We start from the raw sequence: 12934 nt of genomic DNA on the forward strand, positions 1-12934 counted from the left end.
AATGCCACATTCTGCCATTTTAATGTAGTAGTCACCCTGTCCCCTCTCAATGATGCAATATCCTTGTCAAGAGGATGTCTAACCTCTGTGTAAACATGTGTAGTGACAGGGAACTCAATATCTTTCCCTAAACACACTCTAGTTTGTTATTGTGCCTACTTGAGAATACTCAGAACTTAACAGTTCAGATGAGTCAGTTATATAATGCATTCACTCTCTTTAGCTAAACATTTGTATATGTACATATTTGCTAAAGATGTCTATGTCCATTCATTCACTTATTCTTTCAATCAACCATTCATGTATCCAACAAACATTTACTAAGTATTTGTTTTGTTCCAGGAACGCTCTAAACACTGGGAGGGGATGCAAAGATGAATAAGATATTGTCTCTGTGCAAGTTTTCACCCAAAACCAGAGGTCTAGAGCGTACTGCTGTAAAATTCACTCTAGATTGGCACAAAATCCATTACTTTAGCACTTTGAGGATATGGTATCAATCAGCTATCAACTGATCTAGTGGTATATCTTATATTTCCATTCCCAGAATTTATCTTTCCCCTCTTTTTGAAATGAAAACAGTTGCTTATTGACATTTTCTGGTCATGTGCCCCCTTCATGGCTATTTGCATAGTTCAATCCCAAAGAGAGCCTCACCCACTCCTAATGAACTCCTCCTGCCTCCGTGGACCCTACACCATTCTTCTAGTCTTTTCCCTCTACTTCAACCCAGAGGAAAAAGGTATTGCCTGACTCTAGGATTGGGAGTCTTTCCCTTTTTCATTACAGTGCCATTTTCCTTGTAAATCCTGCTCTGTAGTGCTTGTGGTCTTGTCAGGCCCATGTCAAGTGCCTCACTAGAGTAACACTGGCCCCACTCATAGGTCAGCGACAGCTTCCTATTAATTAAAATAGATCTCATTTATCTCACAAGACCTCAGAGGTTGTGGATTCAAGTACAGCATAGGAATTATAGTAAATAATCCTATATAATAAAAGCCTAATATCCTAAGTGTCTGGTTGTACGTTCAACCAATCAAAGCATAATATGCTAATGATATGCTAAGGCTGCTCAACCGCTCGCTATGACATGCCCTGACCACCAGGGGGCAGACAGTCAACTGGTTGACCAGTTGCTATGATGTGCACTGACCACTAGGGGGCAGATGCTCTGACAGGTAGGTTAGCTTGCTGCTGGGATCCGGCCTATCGGGACTGAGCAAGACGGGCTGGACATGCCCTGGAGCCCTCTCGAGGTCCCTCCCTGGCTGGCCAACCTCCTGTGTTCCTCCCTGGCCCGATCATTCACCAGTGGGGTCCCTTGGCCTGGCCTGTGCCTTTTCGCAATCTGGGCTGAGAGACACCCTGCCCCACCCAGTGCACAAATTTCATGCACTGGGCCTATAGTATTATAATAACTATGTATGGTGCCAGGTGGGTACTAGACTTATTGGGAGCATCATTCATAAGTTATATAAATGTCTAACCAATGGGTTGTACACCTGAAACTAATATAATATTGTACATCAACTGTAATTAAAAAAGAAGATGTAGCTGTGTATCAAAAGTTCTAGGTAGCTGACTATAGATAATGTAGGTAAAATTTTGTTTTTAAAATGAAGTATGATGTACATGAAAATGTGATAAAAAATATCACACAGCTGATTTTTATCCATTTCCCAGAGACCTCTAGAGGTGATGTCTCTTTCCTGTAATTCAACATGGGCATTACCATCAACCTTCTTGCCTTTCCAAATCCTGTTGGTTCTTCATGGCAGGCATTACCCCTTTGAAACTTTCCCTACCCATCCTAGCCCTGCAAGATCTCAGCCTTGGTGAGTCCATTGGTGAGTATTCTATGATCACATACAGTATGCAACTTAATATTTTTTATTCTACAGTCTTACTTGTTATCTAATGTATATATTCTCATATGTGTGGCTGGTTTTCCTGTTGGGTACATAGGTTTGGATGAGCTTTTATAGACTTTTTGGTTTTAATTTTGAAGTGTGCTGCTTCTTAAGCTATTTGTTCAGATGTACAATCAGTTGGAAAAATAGCAAATGCTAATCTGATGTGAATGAGGAACTCCAGGAGGAACTATCTTAAACCCCAAACCTTTTCCCACCAGCCCTTCATGGTACCTGAGTATGCAATGAGACTTTGATTTCTTTGGTTGTTTCCTGACAGTATTCACTTTGAAAATGAAAATAACCATATGTGTCTACCTCAGTAAATATCAGTAAAGAGGCCAGGGATTTTAAACCAAGACATCTTAGGGCAGTGATGGGCAACCTTTTGAGCTTGGTGTGTCAAACTTCGCCAAAAAACTGAGCATAACTCGGGTAGTGTGTCACTTTGAGGAAAAAACATTATTTCGCAAATGTTTCATCCTTGGCATGCGGCCGCGTGTCATCAGAAATGGCTACGCGTGTCAGTACTGACACACGTGTCATAGGTTCGCCATCACTGTCTTAGGGGCTGATCTGGAGAAGAGGGAGCTCCAGAAATGCCACCTGCCCTTCAATTAGAGCCACTCTACTTTTGTTTTATGGACCGAAATTATCCACAAACTTTATAAGCCATTCAGCTGCATAAGGAATTATTTTTGAAAACTATTCTTTTATGGCACTAGGTTTCAAACTTTATCATGCACAAGAATCCTCTGGGAGGTTTGTTACCACACAAATTGCTGCCCGCCCCCCGCCCCGCCAGATTTGGCAGGTCTAGGGTAGGGCCTGATAATTTGCATTTCTAACAAGTTCCCAGTTGCTGCTGGTGGTCAAGAGACCATATACTCTGAGAACAACTGCTTTAGGGAAATGTATTAACAGCTTCCCAGAATTCTCTAGGAAAAGCACTGGCAGGGGATGGGGGTTGAGGTTGGATAGGGAGTGGGAGAACACCTCTAGAAGGTAAGACCTGTTCAAATAATCAGTTTCCATATATATATATATATATATATATATATATATATATATATATATATAGTTTTGTTGTTGTTAATCCTCACCTGAGTATATTTTTCCATTGATTTTTTTAAGAGAGAGGGAAAGACAGAGAGAAACATCAATGTGAGAGAAACACATCGATTGGTTGCCTCCTGCAGGAGCCCTGACTAGGGCCTGGGCCAGGGAGGAGCCTGCAACCAAGGTATGTGCCCTTTACTGGAATTGAACCTGGGAACCTTTGGTCTATAGGCCGACGCTCTATCCACTGATCCAAACCAGCTAGGGCTCAGTTTCCCTATTGATTGTTTTTTTTATTTTTAATCCCTTCATCTTCATATAGAAAATATAAAGCCACCAACAGGCTCTCCCTCTTGAGGACACACCTTCATCTTTCTCTTCCCATCTTTACCTTTGCCTTTCTCTCTCCTAAGCTCCAAAGGCCCTTCTTTTGCTTCTGTAACTTACATCTTGAGCCTATGCATCCCAGTTAGTTTACTTCTACTATCTCTCTAACTTCATAAATAAATTTTTCTTATAAAAAATAAAGTAAGCAGTCACCAATTAGGGTTTCTGATCTCCATGCTTTGGGCCCTAACCAAATCCTAAAGGAGGGTTTTTCTATGCCTAAATCCTAATCACAAATGGGAGCTGCCATAAGAGATGTTGATTCAGGCCTTTCTGAAACTTTGTTCACCAATGTCATAGAATCAGAAAGGACTTCAGACAGGGCCCCTAGATAATACTAATATTGTGAATAATGGGTCATCCAGCCTAGGCAGTGTGATGCTGACATCAGGAAATTCTAAGAAGTTGGAGAAGAAAGAAGCTGACTCATCCTACTAAATGTACAAATCAATAGAATTAGACAGTGGTTACAATATAAAGACAATTTTATTGCCAATAAAAGCCTTTAATAACTAATTTATCCTGTTTCAGTAGGACCTTATTCTTTCTGATGAAAATCCAGTCATAGCATCTCTCATTAAAAATAAAATTATTTTGAAATAAATAAATATATAAAATAAATAGCATATACATTTCATAAATAGTTTGTCCTTATGCACAGTATCCATGCTTACATTTTAATAGCATTTTTTTTGCAATCTTCCCCATTTCCCACTTCCAATGGCAGGAAAACTGCATGTCAGGACAGATGAGAAATCTGCAGAGCCAAATCAAGGATGGCTTGCATCAGGGCTGTAGCCCTGAGGATTTTTCTGAATGAGACTTTTCTAAAGCTCTGTAGGTAGCAACTGTGGCAGATCTTTTGGTCTTTCATTTACCCATTGTCAAGGTATTTGGGTAGATTGTGGAGCGAGGTACCCTTGGCCCTTGGCAGGGGCCCCCAGTCTTTTTCACACCACCTCAGGGGAAAGTACATGAGTAAAGAAAAAAGTATATACAAGATTCCCTTTACCCCACCCTTCCCCCCACATCCCTCCCCAAAATAACCCAACTTTGATATACACTTTGAACAACAAGGGAACAGTTGGGTTGAGTTGAACAGTAAGTGTTTCTTTGCTATCTAAGTTGATAGGAAAGAGGATTGAAAAACTACGAGTATAGTGCTTGCAGAGATAACTGTGGCCCCAAAGTATATGGATTATAGAGGTCACACTAGGGTCCGTTACCTATAGTGGAAGAGGTCTCTGGACATGGAGGGTAACTTAGAAGGATCTACAGGCCTGGGTAAGAAGTGAGTGAATTTCTGGTGTCGTTTAGTCCTGTATCCCTCTCGGGGTGAGCCGTCTTTATTCAGGGCCACATAATACTGTCTCTCCGAGTCCAAATGTTTGTACAAGGTGGAGGCATAGGTGTTGTACCAGTTTTCTTCAAACTGTTCCCGGAAAACACATTCGCGCGTGAGTTTCTTCTGTGAGGGTGAGAAAATAAAGCAGAGCCCATTATATGACTATTTTCCCCATCCCAGCTTGCTGGTGGAGAACCCTGAAATAGCAATAGCACATTGATATTAGAAAATTTCAGTCCTATCTCCCATATTACTGAGGTATTTTCTTTCCAAATAGCAAAATAGTCCGATTTCTATCACCTTCATTCTCTTTCATGAGCTACACAAAAATGTTTTAGGTAAGACCTTTCCTGAAGGCAGGAGACTGGAGGAGAGAGACTCACCTGTCTCTTTGAGCTGAATTTTTTAAAAAATTATTTTTTATTGAATTTATTGGGATAACATTGGCTAATAAAATTATATAGGTCTCAGCGCACAATAGAGCCTAAGGATGTCTGGTACGGCTGCCCAATGCCCCACTGGCATCCCTGAGTTTTCTCCCTACTTAGGGCTAATGTTAAAATATATTGAGATTACAGTCAACCATGTCAACTGATAGGCAAAGGCCTTGTATCTATATTAAGTTCCACAGGAGGTGAGCTGTGATCTCTCCTGATGAAGGGCCCAAGGCCTGTCAGTTGGAAAGCTTACAAAAGATCTCGAAAAGTTCCTCCAATCTGGCTACATTAAGCTAGCAGCTCCTGGGTCTCTTGCCTCTGTCCCTTCTCACATTTGATCCATAGTACTTGCTGGGGTTGCCGATACTGAGTGCTGGGGACAGGCCTATCGCTTAGGTGTCAGGGAAAAATGTGCTCTGATTTCAAGGGGTGCAGGCAGCCAGAAAGCATTCTATGTGACTCAAAAGCCAAAGCCACGAGTTGGGATTCCCTGAAAGGGTTAAGGTCAGCAAAGTCACTCACCAGTCCCCAGCTCTTGGCTAGCTTCCAGAATAGAGAACATACACGGCAGCCAACCCAGTCCTAGCTGGAGACTTAGGGCTATCACCAGACCCTGGAACCCTCACTCTTCATTTATTTGTTTCATTTGGCTTTTGGGATTCAGCTGAAGCAATCTGGAAATCAGGGACTGTGTTGTTAATCTCAGAATTCTCAATCTGAAGGCCAGATTTTCCACTGCCTGTTTTTGTGCCAGCTAGTCTGCTAACACTCTGGGCACCCATTAAAATTCCTATGTACACCTCAGGACAGCAAATGCCCCAAACCCATACCATCTACTAACAAACTAGCTTACTATTATCATCAGACTAGTTGGCCCTCTAATGGAAAAGGCAAAAGCAAGTATGCTACAGTAAAGTTTATGTTTTCATGGGGGCTGAATGAGTGGAAAAGTGTTATGGAGCAAGTTCCTGGGCAACCACACGTGACTTGAAAACACTAGTCTGTATAGTTGACAAAAGGGATTTCAAGTGCTAGACATAAGTCTTTATACTTTTGCCTTACATTGTCCAAATACTGGTGGTAATAGCCTCTGATGAAAAGAAAATCTTAAACTTACCGATCCATATAGCTCTCCTCGTTCGTTCATTCCTAAGTATAGGCCAGAGTCCACTCCCCGAATGCTGATCAGCCCCACAGCCAGGCTGATAAACTCCAGGATGCCTAGAGCAAAAAAGGCGAATGCCATTTCCATTACTAACATCAAGCTAAGAGGAAGCTGTTCAGGTAACATGAGCTACCAGTCATTTATCCGCAACTGGAGGCCAGCCCTGGGTGCCTTTCATGAATGACCTGATAAAACCATCTTTTGCAGCAAGAATGGAACTACAGAGAAGACACTGAGTCTCTGTGAACCTCAAGTTTTCCATATATAAAATGGGGGAAACAATCTCTGCCTCTAGTCAACACTCTTAGGCATATTATGAGGAAGATACAGTGAGAAGGCTTTGGTTACAAAAGCTCCTAATTATAAGGCACTATTACTGTTAAATACCAACATTTCAAGAAATGGGATTGCAGTCTCCCTAAATAGGAGAATATGGCCAGGTTTCTGTATCTCCCCAAAGTCATTTCTCTCCTCCCCAGAGAACAGAGCATTACCTCTCTGTCCTCTAGGCTGAACTTATTTTGCACCCTCTTAGCTCCCATGTACTTAAAGCCACATGAGGCTGTCAACTGCCTGTAGCTGACTCTAACAAAGGCCACACAGGCCACTCACTAAGTTGTTTCTCCTGCCATAGGCAGGATGCAGAACTTGGCCTGGTAAGAGCTTTCTCCTGAAAAGTGCTCTCAGCCAGTACAGTCACAGGCTGACAAGCCTGTCATTCTCCCCTTCTCTCTTGAGAATTTTAAGTTTATTCATGGACAAGAGTTGGCAGGTAGTATTGGACTTAATACTGATTTGAGATGTTGCAAATTAAAGGGAAAAGGGAAGACATTCAGAAATGTCCCTCTAGCTGACAAGGATAGAGGTGAAGACTTGAAAACGTTTTCATTTACTGAGCAGCAGTAAAAGGAAAAAAGAAATCAACCACTAAGAGGGAAAAAGGACCAAGAACTGAAACGCTGGTGACACTGAACACTTTATACTTTTATCCTAAGATAGCACATCTATCAAATGGATGCAGATATAATGGGCAGCTAGATTCTTCTGTGATATTCCTGTCTCTAACCATGCTTTTCAATGTACAGAATAAAACTTGATACGACTGACTAACAGAGGCAACCAAAGGTATGAAATGAGCTCATATCTGGCTGTCTTTCTTATTAAAAATGCAATTTTAAGGGTAATAATATTCTATGTAATCTACATAGAAAGTGAGACTAATTCCTTAAAGATCACTTAAAAATGTAAGTGGTTAATTTTGAAATCATGTGCAAAACTCCAGTGGGAAGTCTGAAGAGCCCCAGTGACTTGGGCTGGTAGGTGGTGTTCAAGTGTGGCAGCTTTAGGGCACATGTTTCCATGGCCCATTTGAAGAATGTAAAGTTCTTTGGCTGCCATTGTATAAAAATTCTCCAAGTTTTATTCTCAGTCTGGTTGTTACTAACTCTTATAGTACAAAGAAAGGAATTTTGGGAAAAGAGATTGATACAAGATGGTAGGAGGTATAAAAAAAGAAAATACCTGGTGCCAAGTAATGGTTAAGCAGATACTGATTTTATAGACCAAAACCTTTAGATGTACTGCACAACATTCTGATTTGGGTTCTTCCCTGTTTAACATTTTAATAAATGACTGTAAGAAGACATAGGGGGACTGCTTACCCTAGTTCCAGAAGACATACAGCTGAGAAGGTGACACAAACAAAATCCAAAGAGATTTCAAGAGAATGGAAAAATGGACTGACTCCAGCAAAATAAGCTTTAGTTGAAATAAAATGTAAAATCCTGCACTTTGGTCCCCAAACCAACTACTGAAGATGTTTTTTTGTGTTTGGGGTTTTGCTGGGGGAGGGTGAGCCTCAAGTGCAGACAGTTGAGTAAATCATACTCCTTTTTTTTGTCCTATTATCATAATTGGCCTGTGCAAGGACGTTTTAGTTATCTATTTCTTTCTTTTTATTTCCATACTCTACTCCCATCCTCCTCCCCGTTTTAGGCAACCATGTATATTTTCTTGAAAACATACTGTTCTTTTGTGTTTTCATGCATTTTTATCAAATGCAAGTCTGCCCATTTCTGGAATGGGGAGATGTGGCTTAGCAAAACATACACAACTATGGCTTAGGGGATTTGATTGAGTAAGGTAAGCTCGGTATGGGTGATTCATGAAATTATTAAAAAGCTAATGTGGAACTAGTCATGTAAAAATTAAAAATTATGAAAAAGCTAATGTAAAACATGGGGGGGGAGGGAAAATAAAGCTAATGTGATTTAAGGCTGCACTGATAGAGGTCTAGTAACTGGCTTAAGGGAGAGGATTGCCCCATTCTGCTTTGTTTTTTAGTTCGACTGTGTTTAAAGAGGGCTACAGAAACACAGGAGTGTATTCAAAGGAGAACAGCCAGTGTGGCAAGGAAATGATAAACCAGGTCATTATTCAGTTCTGGGTGCTAAACTTTGAGGGATACCAACCTGTTGGAGCCTTCAGTTCTTTGATTCGCTTAGGCAGATTACTTCTGAGCCTCAAGTCTTAGTTCCCTCATTCTCTAAGTATCTCATGTCTCTAACCACCGTGAGCTCATTAAGTAGCAGAGGTCAGCTTGTGATCTCACCATCCAAGACCTGGTGTGAGAACAAATCATGAAACCCAAGAGGTGTGGCCATTTGAGTCACCACAGTTTTTCTCCAATTCTCTGTTAACATGATGCCAAAGGACAGATCATACAGGAAGTCACTTGGGTTGTGTCCAGTAACAGGGGTCTCCAACAGCTGGAATCGTCCCTGCCCAGCTGTCTTTGGGCATCATTTCCCTCTGCCAACTTTCCTATTAGCTGGATTTAAATTGTGGGAACCCAGTGGCACATGATGATGGAACAGATATTCCTAAACCTTCTCTGAATCCCAGCCAGCATGAAGGGAGAGAGAAAACAAGCCATTTTTACATTTTCCCAGCTACAGCTGGAGAGGGGTGTTAACAGTAAAGTGTTGAGGCAAAGTATTAAGTAGACAAAGATTGTCCTCACTTCTCTCACCCCCCTTAAAGCTCAGGACCTCTCTCTGCTCTGCCTCATCTTGACCTGTCCACCTCAAGCTCTGGCCTTTGCTTGACAATTTCCGGACTCTTGCCTTCTTATAGCTTTTCCCCCATGAACTCATTCAAAATGGATCATCCTGGGTCCCACTGCTTCAGAACTTAGCTAGATGACTGACTAAGGCGCCATTTAATCTGGTTCCATAATTTGCCTGAGCTCCCTCAGCCATCCTTTCAGACCTTCATGGCCAAGACAGTGCTGCCTTGGCATCCTGCCAAATAAGAACCAGCTCACACAAAACCCAAAGCAGCTGCAGGAGCCTGCTCCATCCCACGTGGTGGGAGGCCTCTCCTCCAACCTGGCTCCCAAACCCTACTATGCCAATCCACAGGTGTCCCTCAAGAATGTCAGTATCTCTGTGAACCTCATGTTAATGCCACCAGCCAGGCAGAGGTTGTAATACTCCTGGCTACTGATGGCAGAATAGGGGGTAGTGAGGGGGGAGGATAGGCTGTGCCAACAGGTTATTATATGGAGTCGGGGCTGCTCTTGGGCTCAGCCTGACTTGTTCTGAACACATGGATTCCAGGGTAATCCTTGGGGGCCCTGCTCTCCAATTACAACAAATAGCTATTTACTTTACATGGCCTTTGGAGACTACCTCCTCCCCCCAAGCAGAAATCTATAATATTTTATATCTTAAGTCTGGCCTACTTTACCCTGCTGGAATGTTGACTGCTAAAGCACTTATGGAATGTTAAAGTTTCGATTTATTGAATACCCTGGCTGATTAACTCAAATGTGGAGGGAGGAGTTAGCAAACTCAAACGCCACCTCTTTCTTTGCCAAAAGCTAAACCGAGAAAGAGTAAATGTGTTAGAAAGTTGGCAGGGGAGGTTACAAAGAGACAGCTTTGACCAGTTATCATTTCATTTACAGGAAATACACAAAACTGCCAGGAAGCCAGGGAAGGAGGAAAGGGAAAAGGTGATGCAGAGGTGGTCTCAGGCAGTGTTTTTTAAAGACAAAACAAAAAATGAAGCAGTCAGTTAAGCAGCAGTGAAAACATCCCTTCTTCCTGCCAGTTTTATTTCCTTTGGTTTCTCCTTAAACTTAACACCCTTAGCAGGCCTGAGAGATGAAAAGAAATCAAGATGTGTCCTTAGGGAGGTAATTAAAGACCACTTATCCCAAGAGCCTATTATTGATTTATGTTGACCTTGTAGGTTATTGGGCTCAGCTTAGGCACAGAGTCAGACAAACACTTGTAGCTGCTGGGAGCCAAGCTCATAGTTTCTCCACCTCTGCTACCCCCAACCAACATTTCTCTATTATTTCATAATTTTTCTTTTATATTTCAGGAATGAGCTACTCCAATATTTCTAGGCCATTCTGGGAGTCTTTGGGGGGGGCTCTGAGGCCAGGGCGGGAATCCCATTACTTCTGAAGAGAAACAAAAGGAGACTGCAAAGTCATAAGCAATGGAAGGAAAAGGAGCCAACTTAGCACTCCTTCTCCCTCCACCCCACCTTATCACCCATTTGAGGACGTGCTGCAAGTTTATACAGACACCTGCACCCCTCCATTACCCCCACCCCACACGCAACCTACTGCACTCCAGCTCTGTGAGTGCATTTTTCCAAGATGACATAGACCTCATTAGGGTTCCTGCTTGCTCCCAGCAAGGAAGACCAGCCCTAGCCCTAAGTTGTTTGCTAGACTTGGCCTCTGTGCACCCCCCGCACACACACACTTTTTACTGTGCACACCAGCAGCAGCTCCAGCAAGGAATGGGGAGTAGGAGGATGAGGAGGCTTGAAGTGAGTGCAGGAGGGTGGGAAAAAGAAAAGAACTTATTGTGTCTGAACATAGTCAAAACCTCTTATAGGCTTAGGGATAGGTTTCCTTGGGCCACTGGGTCCTTGGGAGGAAGTAGGGGCATTGGAGGAAAGAGGGCCCAAGGAAGGGTAGCTGTCCCAGCACCTGAAAAATGGTTTAGTAGAGAATAGGATATTGAAAATAAAAAGGGCCAAATTACTGATGAGTGGACACATTTGTTTAGAAACCTAATGATCTCTGTCTCAGACCAAGGTTTATATCGTGTTCTATATGTGAGACAGGCAGCTGTGTCCTTTGAACAATTTGCAGAATGGTGGACAGAGAAAACCTTGGATAGAGGTGGACGTTTCCTGTCCTGGGCCCAGAAGACACCTGTTTCTGTTGCTGGGAGTGGGCCCAGGACTGTTTCCTTACTGAGGCAAGGAGTCCAGAGGCAGCTCCAAGCAAAAGCTGCCCCAGGGCTTGTGCCCTTACACAGTGGACACTGGAAGGCTTTCCTAGTTTCTCCAATACCCAGCTCATGCCCTGCTGCCTGGATTGGCCCCCGCCCCAGGCAGAGCAACCCAGAGGCAGGCAGGTGCTGGCCAAAAGCGACGTGGGTGTGGGCTACTCGCCCACCACATCCATGGCCCACGAAGGCTCCTGCTCCAGGCCATCGCCCGCGACAATCCTGCCCTCGAGGCTCTGTCCCGCGCTGCAGCTGCTGTGATTCTGCTCCTACCCCTCTCCCAGCTTCACCTGCTTCCAGTCGAAGTACAGCATCCAGGTGCCAGAACGATCCTCTCTCACTCAAGGGAGGAAGGGAGAGTGGAGTGGAGGAAGGAGAGGCCGCACCTCAAGGCGCCCGCGCCCGCGCCCCCGCCCCCGCCCTAGCGTCTCAGGGTGCCAGGCTCCCTGACGCCTTATGGCTCAAGTCCGCACCGTCGTGTCCCATCTGCCCCGCGTCCCTGGCGGCCTTCCGCCTTGACGGCACTGAGCTGGGGGCGGTCCGCGGGGCCCGGAGCCTGAGCTCAGAGCCGTCGGCTCCCCAGCGCGCCGTCTGTACGCTCGCCTCCCGTCCCTCCCGGTCGTGTCCTCACCGAAGCGGCTGTGGTCGTGGCGGGTGCCGTGAACCGTGCCGTTGGGGAAAATCTCCAGGTGGAAGCCGGTGCGGCAGTACAGCTGGCGGCGCCGCAGGATCCCCTTCAGGTGGGCGAAGTCTGTGGGCGAACCGCGCTGCAGCTTCCCCTCGATCTGGCCCAGGCGCTCGTTCAGGAAACCAGGGGAGTCAGCTAAGGGCATGTTCCCCAGAGATGAGGAAAAACCGTGCAGATCCCAGTCCAAGGAGGCGAAGACCCCCCCCACCTCCGCCATGGCGGGGTGCGCGGGGCCGAGCCGGGGTGGAGGTGCGCGAACTGCCTCTCCCCGAAGCGGGCGTGGGCGATTCGCCGGCGCTCGCTCCCTAGCTCCTTGCTCTGCAGAGCTGCAGTCGACGTCTGTTCTCGTCCAAGGAACTTCTCAGCGGCGGGGAGCGTGGGGCAGCGCGCTCCTGACCTTGCTCTCAGTCAAAGTGCCGCTTTCCCTCCACATCCATCTCCTCAGGCCTCTCATAGCTGGCTTCGTCGAGCTATCGGATACAAACGGCACTTTATATACGTACCCACTCCCCTTACATTGACATATTGGATATTTAAATACAAGCCACACCTCACTGGCATCCCCTCGGAGATTGGTGTGTGGGTTGTTTTTTTTTTTTTTTTTCCTTTCTCCTTCTCGTATCCA

At 44.6% G+C, this 12934-nt stretch overlaps 1 protein-coding gene across 1 annotated transcript; it reads right to left on the minus strand.

Annotated features, from left to right (window-relative positions):
- Window positions 1–4578: 4578 nt before the first annotated feature.
- FGF16 (fibroblast growth factor 16) lies at window positions 4579–12526 on the minus strand (the record flags this gene model as incomplete). Its single annotated transcript, XM_079765789.1, has 3 exons — window positions 4579–4824; window positions 6256–6359; window positions 12253–12526. 3 exons carry the CDS (start codon window positions 12524–12526, stop codon window positions 4579–4581), a joined length of 624 nt encoding a protein of 207 aa, XP_079621915.1.
- Window positions 12527–12934: the final 408 nt, after the last annotated feature.

The sequence above is a fragment of the Cnephaeus nilssonii genome (assembly GCF_951640355.1).
Source record: "Cnephaeus nilssonii genome assembly, chromosome: X".
In the NCBI taxonomy this organism is placed as follows: domain Eukaryota; kingdom Metazoa; phylum Chordata; class Mammalia; order Chiroptera; family Vespertilionidae; genus Cnephaeus; species Cnephaeus nilssonii.